The 14,122-nt window shown below is 43.1% G+C and overlaps 2 protein-coding genes across 2 annotated transcripts; one reads left to right on the top strand and one right to left on the bottom strand.

Moving 5' to 3' along the window:
* The first annotated feature begins 6,991 nt into the window (after nucleotides 1–6,991).
* LOC111567697 (ATP synthase subunit g, mitochondrial-like) lies at nucleotides 6,992–10,603 on the top strand. Its single transcript, XM_035947573.2, has 3 exons — nucleotides 6,992–7,080; nucleotides 8,511–8,671; nucleotides 10,465–10,603. The coding sequence occupies exons 1-3, from the start codon at nucleotides 7,032–7,034 to the stop codon at nucleotides 10,561–10,563; spliced, it is 309 nt and encodes a 102-aa protein (XP_035803466.2). The 5' UTR covers nucleotides 6,992–7,031; the 3' UTR covers nucleotides 10,564–10,603.
* ift22 (intraflagellar transport 22 homolog (Chlamydomonas)) lies at nucleotides 10,127–14,048 on the bottom strand. The gene is made up of 5 exons (XM_023268968.3): nucleotides 13,790–14,048; nucleotides 11,750–11,832; nucleotides 11,464–11,547; nucleotides 11,123–11,325; nucleotides 10,127–11,041 (listed from the first exon to the last, which is right to left on the bottom strand). The coding sequence occupies exons 1-5, from the start codon at nucleotides 13,826–13,828 to the stop codon at nucleotides 10,893–10,895; spliced, it is 558 nt and encodes a 185-aa protein (XP_023124736.2). The 5' UTR covers nucleotides 13,829–14,048; the 3' UTR covers nucleotides 10,127–10,892.
* Nucleotides 14,049–14,122: the final 74 nt, after the last annotated feature.

Raw genomic sequence — 14,122 nt, 5'->3', positions numbered from 1 at the left:
AAAAAAAAAAAAAAAACACTCTAATGGTAGATACCATGGACCCTGTATCTAACACACACCTAACCTCAACACCTGCCATTTTAATGTCCACTTGGGGACAAGGGGCAATTAACCGAGCCATCAGTGCCTCATCTACTGAGCTAGGGTCTGTGGAGCCTGCCAGCCCCCCACCTAGTGTTTGGCTCTGCACACTAGGGGGCTCTAGTTGCCCGCTGGCTGAAAAGCAGCAACATGGATTCGGGCTGGACGTGAAGGATTAATAGGGCCAGAAGAGACATGTGCATTATCACATTCTCTGGCATAATGGCCTGTTTGTTGACACAGTCTACACACAACGTTACTAGGACGACCCGGGCTGGGGTCCAGGGGCGCTTGCCTCACCTTAAGGGCCTCAGTGAGTTGATTAAGTTGCTCCTGCTGCTTATGAACTAAAGCAGTCAAGGCTGCAAGTTGCTCAGTGATGGAACTGCTAGGAGGGCAATCAACATTACAATGAACACCAGAGCTCTGCACAGCACAAAAAGGGGAAATAAAACGGCATTTACCATTAGCAGGGCTGCCCTCATGTTCCCATCCAATAGCCTCCGCCTGTACATCGAGTAGGGACAGTGTGGAGTCAGCATGGACCAGCCTCTTTAACTCCCTGCGAAGATCTGAGCTCTGCACATTCTCCACAAACTGGTCTCGCAACAGAATAGAAGAGTTAGACATTCTATTAGGGGCACAAGCAACAGCTTTATCCATCAAGTAATATAGGGCATGAGAATACTCTTGCAGGGATTCTCCCTCTAACTGGTTTCTAGAAAAGAAGTCTTCCTGCAAAGACACAAGACTTTGAACACCCATAGAGATCCTTTAAAATTGTAAAAACACGGTCTGGGTCCTCACGTTCGATACGTGGTCTATACTTCATTTTCATCCATAGCTTCACCCTCTAGATGATCAAAAATGAAGCTGGCCTGATCATTGAGACCCAAATGGCTAGCCCTCATACTGGCCTGTACCTCCTCCACTAATTGTTAGCAGGGCTGCCCTCATGTTCCCATCCAATAGCCTCCGCACATACATCGAGTAGGGACAGTGTGGAGTCAGCATGGACCAGCCTCTTTAACTCCCTGCGAAGATCTGAGCGCTGCACATTCTCCACAAACTGGTCTTGCAACAGAATAGAAGAGTTAGACATTCTATTAGGGGTACAAGCAACAGCTTTATCCATCAAGCAATATAGACGGACATAGAAGAGACACGTGCATTATCACATTCTCTGGCATAATGGCCCGTTTGTTGACAGTCCACACACAACGTTAGTAGGACGACCCGGGCTGGGGTCCAGGGGCGCTTGCCTCACCTTAAGGGCCTCAGTGAGTTGATTAAGTTGCTCCTGCTGCTTATGAACTAAAGCAGTCAAGGCTGCAAGTTGCTCAGCGATGGAACTGCTAGGGGGGCAATCAACATTACAATGAACACCAGAGCTCTGCACAGCACAAAAAGGGGAAATAAAATGGCATTTACCATTAGCAGGGCTGCCCTCATGTTCCCATCCAATAGCCTCCGCACGTACATCGAGTAGGGACAGTGTGGAGTCAGCATGGACCAGCCTCTTTAACTCCCTGCGAAGATCTGAGCACTGCACATTCTCCACAAACTGGTCTTGCAACAGAATAGAAGAGTTAGACATTCTATTAGGGGCACAAGCAACAGCTTTATCCATCAAGTAATATAGGGCATGAGAATACTCTTGCAGGGATTCTCCCTCTAACTGGTTTCTAGAAAAGAAGTCTTCCTGCAAAGACACAAGACTTTGAACACCCATAGAGATCCTTTAAATTGTAAAAACACGGTCTGGGTCCTCACGTTCGATACGTGGTCTATACTTCATTTTCATCCATAGCTTCACCCTCTAGATGATCAAAAATGAAGCTGGCCTGATCATTGGGACCCAAATGGCTAGCCCTCATACTCCACCCACTCATCTACCCCAATACCATGGGTACCCCAGAACATGGGGCACTTTCTCTCTCATGGTAGGTAGATGATGCGTTCATGGGCCGCAGTGCCCGCAGCTGCTTCCTGTATCTGCGATTGTCCGCCTGTAGCTGTCTCAGTGCTCCCTGAGGTCCTGCAGCTCCTCTGTCATGGTGGAACACTCCAGCAATCACCCACGTAATCAGTCAGCAACCACGACCTCGACTCGGCAGTAGATCCCGCAGCATGCCAGCTGTTGCCTTGTCTTAAAGAAAAACAGGGGGAAAAGAATGAAAAAGGGAAGGAAAAAGAATGCTCCCTCAGCTATGCTTTGCTCACAACAACCATCTACTCCAGACCACAAAAGGGGTATAACCCTCCAGTACACCCAACTACAAAAACAACCACAATAAACAAAAACTACACTCGCCTCTGATTGTGAACCATCCTGCCGACAACGCCAGAAAAAGGGTGTAACCAAGTTAGGACTGGTGAGGGTCTTCTGATTTCTTTTAACACTGAACCGACAACGCCACCTAGGGACTTTCACCCTAAGAATGTCAACAATCCTGCCTCTCAACAGAGGGTTTCCTCTACTAAACACAAGTATGTGCACAAATGAATACAGAGGCGTGTATAGAAAAATATAAATACAATTTTATTCTGGTACAAAAATATGTTCAGCACACAACACACACTAATGTTACTATAAATGCAGTCATTAGAAATGGAGGTCACATAGGCCCTACGCAGCTATGGAAGGGAGAAACCTGATTACTGAGCCAGAGAACACAGCCACAACAACCTAAGGACACATGGGGAGAAATCAAAACTAAACTCAAACCAAGCAGACTGATACAAAACGACTACAAACTAAAGGAAAGAAACAACAAAATAAACAAGCAAAAAGACAAGGCAACAGAGGCAAAATTGTAATGAAACAAATGTTTAACCACAATCAAGCAACAGAACAATAACAACAAGCATAAACAAACATTTTGGTTACCTCGGCTGTCCGACGCTACACAGGCATGAAGCCGCCGATAAGCAGAGACACCGTCAGCGGACTCGGCACTGCAGCCACAGAAGACTGGTCTTAAAAGAAGAAACAATATTAATACAAAATCTAAAGCTTACCAGTGTTTGCTGCACAGCCCCAATGGCTGGATTGGCCTGCTGGAACATCTGCAGGTCTGCCGGAGTGCAAGAGGGGAGGACAGTTATCTCAGATTGCAATGCAACTTGTTGCTTACCCCGTTTTGTCGCCTTTTGCAGAGCATCCGGTACCGCTATTCCCAGGAGGGCTTCCTCGAGCATGGTCTGCCTTGAGAGGGCATCTGCATTCTTACTGATGCGGCCTGGGCGATAGCAGACGGTGTAGTTCAAAGCAGACAATTCAACCACCCATCCCTGCACCGTGGCACCCAACCTAGCAGTCTCTAAATGGCTCAAAGAATTATTATCAGTCCAAACCACACATGACTGGCCCCACAGGTATTCTCTAAACTTCTCTGTCATTGCCCACCTAATGGCCAGGAATTCTAGCTTCATAGAGCTGTAGTTCTTTTCAGCTGGGTGCAAACTCTGGCTGGCATAGGCAACAGGCCTCACTCACCCTGCCATCCTGTTCTTGAGACAACACAGCACCTAGTTCACTATGGCTAGCATCAACCTCAAGACTAAAGGGGAGAGAGAAGTCAGCAAAAGCAAGAGTGGGGGCACTCACCAGGCAGGCCTTCAGCTTCTGGAAAGTTTCCCCACAGCTTTCAGTCCAGCACTCTCCCAGTCCTGGGCCTCGTCCCTTCCGTGTCTTCGTGCCAGCCAACTCAGCAACCAACTGATGCAAGGGAGCAGCCAGCTTTGCAAAACCCTCCACGAAGCGCCTGTAATAGCTGGCAAACCCAAGGAAGGACCTGAGTTCAGTGACAGTGGTAGGACAGGGCCAACCTGTAACGGCAGAGATCTTGCTGGGGTCAGTGGAAACTCCATCCTGAGAAATGAGGTGACCCAAGTACTGAACCTCTGTCTTAAAGAAAGAGCACTTTTCCAATTTGACTTTGAGTCACTCCTGCTGCAGGCGACTTAGAACTGCATCCAAACGGCTTAGGTGCTCGTCCACACTGGAAGAAAAAAAAATATCATCAAGGTACAACAGTAATGATTGAAAATGCTGCACCCCAAACATCCTCTCCATCAGCCGCTGGAAGGTCCCTGGTGCATTGCACAACCCAAATGGCATCCGGTTAAACTCAAACAAGCCAAATGGGGTACAAAAAGCAGTCTTTGCTTTAATCACTGTCACTGGTACCTGGTTGTAGCCACTGGCTAAGTCCATTGTAGTGAACCACTTAGCCCCAGAAAGGGCGTCCAAGGACTCCTCAATGCAAGGGAGTGGAAAGGCATCCTTCCTGGTCTTTCGATTTAGCCAATGATAGTCCACACAAAGACGCAGAGTACCATCCTTTTTCTTCACTAGAACAATGGGTGGAGCATAGGGACTACAACTCTATCTAATCACCTGGGTTTCCAACAGCTGGTGTATGTGGGCTTTCACTGTATCATATTCAGATGGAGGGATTCGCCTATAACGTTGCAGCATGGGTACATCATCAGTAAATGGGATGTCATGTGTAATAAGGTCAGTACAGCCAAGGTCACCCTCAAATGCAGAAAACACTGGCTCATGACTCAGTAACCTCACTTTGTGCTGCTCTACCTCTGAAAGAACAGATAAGTCCAAGGCCCTGATCTGTTCCTGCACTGAACTGCTCCCTTGAACCTGAGAATTCATGGTAGCCACCCCCTCTACCTGATCAGGCCAGACTTCACGAACCCCCTGTGGTAGACCTACCATCTCTACCTGTGACAAAAGCCCTATAGGGCAGCGGTGTCTGAGTGTTACAGGAGCAACACCAATATTAACTACAGGAATGTAGACAGTACCTTTGCTAATCTTGACTAAGGCAGGAGAAACCAACAGCCCTTCAGGGAGCCCCTGTCCAGAGGTCAGGGGCTCCACTAGAGCCGACCCAGAAGACCCAAACCGTGCCGAACAAGTAGCGGCAACCAGCTGAGTGGTTGCCTCAGAGTATACAAACTGACCTCTTTCCCCTAAGCCTTGCTAACCCTGCTTTACCAGCAGGAGTCCCAATTTCAGCCTGATGGCACAACTGGAGGGCCCTCAACCATGGCTCTGGGGCACCGGATACACAAGGGAGGTCAAACAGCTTGGGGCCATGCTCTGAAAAGAGATAGTCATAACGAGCTTTAATAATGTTCATTCCAAAAAATCCCTGGGACTTCAGACAAGACTGCAAGCTCAGGGGGTCTTTCACTACCAACACACCTCTTCTTGGAATAAAGTGGCCCAACACCTCGACATCGGGTTCCATGTAACCTACATAGGGAATCCAAAAACCGTTAGCAGCCCGAAGTTGCAACCAGTGACAGGGCTTCAACTTATCCTGAAAGCGTTTTTATAAAAAAAAAAAAAAAAAAAAAAAAAAAAAAAACACTCTAATGGTAGATACCATGGACCCTGTATCTAACACACACCTAACCTCAACACCTGCCATTTTAATGTCCACTTGGGGACAAGGGGCAATTAACCGAGCCATCAGTGCCTCATCTACTGAGCTAGGGTCTGTGGAGCCTGCCAGCCCCCCACCTAGTGTTTGGCTCTGCACACTAGGGGGCTCTAGTTGCCCGCTGGCTGAAAAGCAGCAACATGGATTCAGGCTGGACGTGAAGGATTAATAGGGCCAGAAGAGACATGTGCATTATCACATTCTCTGGCATAATGGCCTGTTTGTTGACAGTCCACACACAACGTTAGTAGGACGACCCGGGCTGGGGTCCAGGGGCGCTTGCCTCACCTTAAGGGCCTCAGTGAGTTGATTAAGTTGCTCCTGCTGCTTATGAACTAAAGCAGTCAAGGCTGCAAGTTGCTCAGTGATGGAACTGCTAGGAGGGCAATCAACATTACAATGAACACCAGAGCTCTGCACAGCACAAAAAGGGGAAATAAAATGGCATTTACCATTAGCAGGGCTGCCCTCATGTTCCCATCCAATAGCCTCCGCACGTACATCGAGTAGGGACAGTGTGGAGTCAGCATGGACCAGCCTCTTTAACTCCCTGCGAAGATCTGAGCGCTGCACATTCTCCACAAACTGGTCTTGCAACAGAATAGAAGAGTTAGACATTCTATTAGGGGCACAAGCAACAGCTTTATCCATCAAGTAATATAGGGCATGAGAATACTCTTGCAGGGATTCTCCCTCTAACTGGTTTCTAGAAAAGAAGTCTTCCTGCAAAGACACAAGACTTTGAACACCCATAGAGATCCTTTAAAATTGTAAAAACACGGTCTGGGTCCTCACGTTCGATACGTGGTCTATACTTCATTTTCATCCATAGCTTCACCCTCTAGATGATCAAAAATGAAGCTGGCCTGATCATTGGGACCCAAATGGCTAGCCCTCATACTGGCCTGTACCTCCTCCACCCACTCATCTACCCCAATACCATGGGTACCCCAGAACATGGGGCACTTTCTCTCTCATGGTAGGTAGATGATGCGTTCATGGGCCGCAGTGCCCGCAGCTGCTTCCTGTATCTGCGATTGTCTGCCTGTAGCTGTCTCAGTGCTCCCTGAGGTCCTGCAGCTCCTCTGTCATGGTGGAACACTCCAGCAATCACCCACGTAATCAGTCAGCAACCACGACCTCGACTCAGCAGTAGATCCCGCAGCATGCCAGCTGTTGCCTTGTCTTAAAGAAAAACAGGGGGAAAAGGATGAAAAAGGGAAGGAAAAAAAGAATGCTCCCTCAGCTATGCTCTGCTCACAACAGCCATCTACTCCAGACCACAAAAGGGGTATAACCCTCCAGTACACCCAACTACAAAAACAACCACAATAAACAAAAACTACAATCGCCTCTGATTGTGAACCATCCTGCCGACAACGCCAGAAAAAGGGTGTAACCAAGTTAGGACTGGTGAGGGTCTTCTGATTTCTTTTAACACTGAACCGACAACGCCACCTAGGGACTTTCACCCTAAGAATGTCAACAATCCTGCCTCTCAACAGAGGGTTTCCCCTACTAAACACAGGTACGTGCACAAATGAATACAGAGGCATGTATAGAAAAATATAAATACAATTTTATTCTGGTACAAAAATATGTTCAGCACACAACACACACTAATGTTAATATAAACGCAGTTATTAGAAATGGAAGTCACACAGGCCCTACGCAGCTATGGAAGGGAGAAACCTGATTACTGAGCCAGAGAACACAGCCACAACAACCTAAAGATAAACACACATGGGGAGAAACAAAACTAAACTCGAACCAAGCAGACTGATACAAAACTAGGCAAAACGACTACAAACTAAAGGAAAGAAACAACAAAATAAACAAGCCAAAACACAATGCAGCAGAGGTAAAATTGTAATGAAACAAAGAAATGTTTAACCACAATCAAGCAACAGAACGATAACAACAAGCATAAACAAACATTTTGGTTACCTCGGCTGTCCGACGCTACACGGGCATGAAGCCGCCGATAAGCACCGTCGGCGGACTCGGCACTGCAGCCACAGAAGACTGGTCTTAAAAGAAGAAACAATATTAATACAAAATCTAAAGCTTACCATTGTTTCACGTGCTGCACAGCGCGTACCTGTCCAGGAGTGTTCAGGAGTATAGTGGAGCTACGTCCGTCAATCAATTTGAACCCCCTGCTGCAACGGCCAAACCAATCATTAGTTCCCCCACAGCTGTATGGCATGATGGCTCATCAGCCGGTCACACATAGGCACGTATTTGTCCATATGTACACAACAGATTTTAAATGTTTTACATTTCCGAATTCCAAATGTATTACAGATCATTCTGTACCTGATACTCGGACCCTTATTCAAAGCACTTCGAGTCTCTGTTTAGAGCATAGACTGTATAATAAATATTATTCTACAAAATTAATTGCTATGCCACTGTATGAAATAGTGGATGAATCTACTGCTACAACAACACTACACATGTTAAAACAAATCAATTATGTGATGAATGTACGACACCGATTTTGATTAATTCTTTTCACTTTTAAGGCCTTTTTTTTTTTTTTTTTTTAACAAAAGTACAGGCTCATATCACGTTCCGCTTCGTTTTCGAATCAGCGACCCGGAAGTAATTCTTCTTCTGGTCTCCACTATGGCTCAGGCTGTTCAGAAGCTCGCTGTTAAAGTACCCGCTTTACTTTACCCGCGTTCACTTTATCTTATTCTAATAAGATATTCTATTATTCTGATTCTGTTGTGAGCTAACGAAGGAAACTTTACAACACCAGCTAGGTCTAGCTGTTCCAGCCTCACTCTGACAGACTATACGGAAACCTGCAAGGGTCAAAACAAGCACAACAGATTTTCCTCACAAAGTTCTAAAATTTCCATTTTTTCTTTCAAGCAGTTGTTGCTCAGCGGCGAAATGTCTCGGCTGATTCTGACTCCTTGCCTCAGGTAGTTTGTGTCTCTCTTGCAGCCGCTGTCATATACTCCAAACCCCGGCTGGCCACCTTCTGGCACTACGCCCGGGTGGAGCTGGTCCCTTCGACCCCCGCTGAGATCCACAAAGCCGTGGAGGCCTCCTCAGGCCTGGTCAGGAGCCTCCAGTCAGGACGGCTGGGACAGACCACAGTAAAGGTGAGCCTGAGGGCTGTGTGTTTTGTAGCTGTGTGCGTGTGTGTAATATTTACAATTTATTATATATTAATTGACCTCTTTGATTGGCTTAAGTCTACAGAAAATAGACTTGCATTAATCAAAAACAAGTCTAATTTGTTGTGTGTTACTTGTTTTCACAGTTTGTTGTTAGGGAGCGATGGGAGATCAGGAAAATAGTTACTGGAAGTCACATGGGGCTGATTTATCATTAAGTCAGGCAACAGAAAGCTCTATGGAACAATTATGAATATTGATTAGTGTAGTCAACAAAAATGTAAACACAGCATGTATTGTTTTCTTAAATTCTTTCCATTTTTTTTAACATCAGGGAATAAGTATTTGTGTTGTGAAAACACAGCATCTCAGCAGAATGGATGTCATAAAAAAAAACAAGTAAATGAGTAATGAGCAAGTACTCTAAATGATTTATGTGCGAATTTAGAGTGGAGTCAATGGCCACAGGTCAGTCACAAGACAAATAGTAAGACTACTGATGCTGGTTTGTCCAATGTTGTCCTAACATTTCTGAAGGCTTTGGTGAAGTTAGAAGGCAGACATTTTTACAGACAGGATCCTGTTGTCATACGTGTCCATCCAGAGCATCATAAAGAAGAGTGTTTGTTATACTGTGCTAATATCATTTCTTAAACAACAAATGATGTAATTGAGGAAATTCAAAACCTGATTATGAGCCTAACTGACATACCAGCATCCAGCAGGCCAACAACCTGTTCTTATCCTTTTCTTGTCATCTGTGGCATTTATTAAAACCGCATTTTAGGGTGGACTTTTAAGTCAAAGGACTGTCTGTGTAGTGATCACTGATTGTAGATTAACTCAACAGCTCAAAAACAAGCTGCGTGCAATTGGCTAAATTTAGCTGAAACAACAAATCATTTTTTGCTTTTTCTCTAAATCAGAAAAGAAGACTGATCACATTCTGCAGTTTTATTTGTGTGATATTACAATTTTGCTAGTCAAATGAATCATTCAATGTTTTTAGCTTCTTCACTTTGAAGATTTCTGGTTTATGTGATTCCAGCGTGAAAAATTTTATGGGACTGCTGGCCAGGAGATTGTGGGGGTTTTTTTGTTTTATTGGGTCATTTCAGATAATGTACTAAGAATATTTTTGGACAAATTAATTATTTCAGTTAGCATTTGTCAATTTTCGAAGTACTTGTTACTTACAGATGTCACATCGAAACAATAAAGTCCAGATTTTTTTTTTTTACCAAACTAGTAAATGAGTAAATCAAAATACTATTTAAATGTGCAGCACAAAACATAAGTATATATACCAAGACTGTTACATCAACTCTTCACTTAATTGTAGGCCGTAAATAAACCTTGATGAATTTATTGGCCAAAGTACACAAATGACTGACTGAATTGTATCAGACAACACAAGTAAACATTGAGTGACACACAAAGAAATTTTGACAACGTGTTGTGATTTTAATATAGAATGTAAGTGGAAAAACACAGTTGCAGAATCATCAGGCGATATAAAAGTTAACAACTGCACAAATTTCATACACAACCTTGAATGTTCAGTTGATGTGTGTATTCACAGAACGTGCTCTGTGTCTGGAGCAGATATTTGAATGGATGGAAAAGTTGAAAAGATCTTATTTTTGCAGTCTACAATCACTGTTTGGGTCACATTGTCAGACCTCGTTTAAACACGAACCATCATGTGTTTTTCTGGTGACTGTCAGTTATGCAGTTGTGTTGAGTTGAAGTTCTTTTTCTTTGTTTTCGTGCTGTAGGATGCCTTAAGGAACGGACTTGTGACCACTGAGGTGCTGATGTGGTTCTATATTGGAGAGTGTATTGGCAAAGGAGGCATTATTGGATATGATGTCTAGATATTGAAGTTTTCTTTCTCCTTTTGCACTTAGAATAATCACATTCCCCACAACCTGCACCAATTTTTCTAATAAACAAATGTTTAGAAACAGAAGTGTTTTTTTGTGTCTCTTGAGTATTAATATCTAGAATGAATCATATTATTTCACAAAAGAAACCACAAATAAACTTACCAAACTGTAGGAAAATATTCAAGTTTGCAATGGGGTTTGTAAGAACTCATGCGCAGCTGATTGACAGTGAAGATGTATAATTAATAACTTAAAATAAAGAAGTACTGCCAACAAAATCCATCCTCATTAAGCTGCATATTTAATAGATTTTACTGCTATGTGATGATGGACATCTCCTCTCGCTCTCGACTCTCTGACATCGTATTTACAACATTTCCCAAGTATCTGCAGAAAGCTTGTCTCACATCCTCTGGCTCGTCTTCCAGGTTGGAGTGAGTAAGTGGCAATCTGCTCAGATGTGACGCTGCATCAAAGAGAGTGAATATGTTAACCCGGGACAGTAATAACTCATAGAACAGCTGTGGTCGGCCTTGCAGGGAATTACCTAACGGCAGCCGTCCGTCTTCTACTCCGCTGCCAGGCTTGTGGTGAGCTATGAGTAGACACTGAGCATCCTGCAAACCTTGAGAGGAGATAAACATCGAATGCCACGTCTCGATTTCTTTGAGGTGACTTGGAACGTCAGGATTGAAAATGATAACCACACCGCTGGAGTCCTTCATGAGCGCAGGCCAGCATGATTCAAATCTGTTTGAAGAGAAAAAACTTTCTGCATCCAGGCATTTTACGTCACTAGTACTAAGTAAAGCAATAAGACTTTTCTTAAATATCACCAGAAGGAAAAGGGTAAGCCTTTGAAAAATGTGTTTATGATATTTTACTTACTTGAAATCACCTGAACAGTCCCAAAGTTCAACTTCACATGTCTTGTCACCACTGCCCTCAGGTGCTGATTCAAATTCCAGTATTCTTCAAACAATAGAAAGTAGCTGTGCTTAGTTTTATAAACTGACAAGCTAATATTACTCAGGGAAAATACACATGCAATCATCGAGTGATCAAGATGACTGACTTTACACCAAGTTAACAGTTTAAAATTGTGCTAGAGGGCATTATTTCATCTTAGGTCTTTTTATGAGGTTGGGTAAACTTGTATCGTGAGGGTTTGTACCTGACTCCTTCAGTAGGTCTATATTCACCTCCCACATTTTCTGTTGTGTCTGAGAGAAAATTTGCAAGAACCGTTTTCCCACTCTGAAACACATAGAGAAATACGGCTTTAGTCACATTGGTTACAATACCAGAACAGTAACGCATAAATCAAGCTCATAGATGCAAATTACCTTTACGCAAACAATTCAAATCCAGCTTTGAGGAACTTCTGCTCTTTTATTTCTAACATTTTGCAACATTACACTTCAAGTGAACTCCACCCTGTATCTGAGGGAACCGTTGTAGTTTACGTTACTAGCCTTGTCTGAAAGTTGTAGCTAACGTTTACTGTGCAAATAAAGGTTTTGCAAATAATTTATATTACGTGCTTGTGATACATGCTTTTGTGTATTTAAAACTTGTCTGTGAAGTATTTAGCATTGCCTGTGTAAACTACAATGCTGCATGCCACTTGTATGCTGGTTCACTGATTAAAATATTCCGAAAAGGACCAGTATGTTACATAGAGTGAATAATTTGTATCTTTAAAATCGTACTACTAATAGTTCTCTTTCACAACAAGACTTTACAGACTTGTCACGACAGGAAAGGCAACAGTGTTACTAATAATAATAAATGGATGTGTTTTATTTAGTGTACATATTCCTGTTCCAGGGCCCTGGTATTACTCTGGCATTAATTACTGGGAATCCCAAATGACATGCAGCCAGTATTAATTCTGTCAGTTCTACCTGTGCCTTTTCCTCTTGTGGCAGGTTATAAAGTTCTTTTGTTTCAGTAAAATTCTGAATGCAGTATTTTATCTTGTAGTAGAGTAGTGTAGACCTCCTTGTACCATAATATCCTAAAAAGCACTTCGCTCTCAGACTGCAGGCTTATTTGTGCTGCCTAGTTTTCAAAAGCGAACAGGTGCAGATCCTCAGCTATCAGGCTCCTCTCCTGCAGAGTCAGCTCACAGTTTGTGTTCATTTTAAAATTAGGCTTTAAAGGTTTCTCTTTAATAGTCATAGTTAGGGCTGACTAATGCGACCATCCCTTATGCATATCCTTATGCTGCTATAGGACCAGTCTACTGGGGTTACTTCCCATGATGCACCAAGTACCTCTACTCCCCTCTTTCTCTATATATATGTATGTGTGTTTATATACCATCACTGCATATCACTGCACTAACTTTGTATTTTCTCTCTCCAGTAGTGTGTGTTTTGTCCTGTCTGCAGGTATTTGTGGCAAAACTACATGTTTCTACTGCAGTTACTGGCCTCACCAACCTCCAAAGTATTTACTGCTCTGTTATGTGTTGTGTTATGTTGTGTTATCCTTTTATTGCTCCCCACTTTGCCATAACACCAACTATTCAAAGCAGATGGCCATGCTCCCCAGTTCTGCCACAGGTTTCTTCCTGTTAAAAGAGTTTTTTTTTTACTTCTTCTTCTTTTAAAAGGAATCTTTCAATTTATTTTGTTTCTCCCCATAATTTTATAAGATATTCACCTTATTTTGTGAGATGACATATGTTGAATTGACACTATATTAAAAACTGAATTGAACTGTGCCTCCTAAGTTTATCAGATGTTTTTTTTGAATACAAAATGCAACCTGCAGAGCAGTGATGATTACAGCTATCAGATAAATGTAGTGGAGTAAAAAAAAATCTCTGGTGGCCGAAAATGTAAGTACAGGTGCTTTAAAATTGTACCTGGGTAAATAGTGTGAGTAAAATTGCAGTGAAATTCCACTACGACACACATCACTTTTGTTTTTTGTCGGTTGTACACCCCCATTTTACACTAATCTTAGTTGTGCTTAACCATTTTTTAAAATTATGAATAGGCTTAAGTTTGAACGATAAAGACTAGAATATTTCTTCCGCTGACTTTCTTCGTTTGTTTGAAAGCAACAGTCTGTGGAGTGCTGAACATAGCTGGTAGCATTAGCTAACACGACTAATGTTATGTTCAGTTTTAGGTTTATTTACTACCTGTCATGTGAAAGTTACAACAACAAACTCCACAATAAAAGACGGACATTTACTTACCTCATTAGGACCAACAAAGAGTATTTTGGTTTTGAACATCTCCTTTCAAAAGAAGTCGAGCATTAGCTGTCCAGCTAACTTCGACTGTAGACGTCTGGCAATGCAACGCTATACCTCAACAGCGAGGTGAATAACACTCACTTAGTCTTAGCGGAGAATATATGAACAACGATAGGCTGGGTGTTGAGTTTCACGCAATGAAATGCACAAAATAATAATCGTAAATTGATTTTAACGGAGGATGGGTAAAGAGGTTGCCGTGGCAGTAAACTTCCTTTTCGTTTCTATGGTTTCAACCAATCGCTCTGCTTTCTTTTGTTCATTGGCTGGTTG

Source organism: Amphiprion ocellaris, chromosome 10, assembly GCF_022539595.1.
Source record: "Amphiprion ocellaris isolate individual 3 ecotype Okinawa chromosome 10, ASM2253959v1, whole genome shotgun sequence".
Taxonomy (NCBI): Eukaryota; Metazoa; Chordata; class Actinopteri; family Pomacentridae; genus Amphiprion; species Amphiprion ocellaris.
The sequence above is the reverse complement of the archived record's forward strand: the minus strand, read 5'-3'. Positions and strand labels throughout refer to the sequence as shown.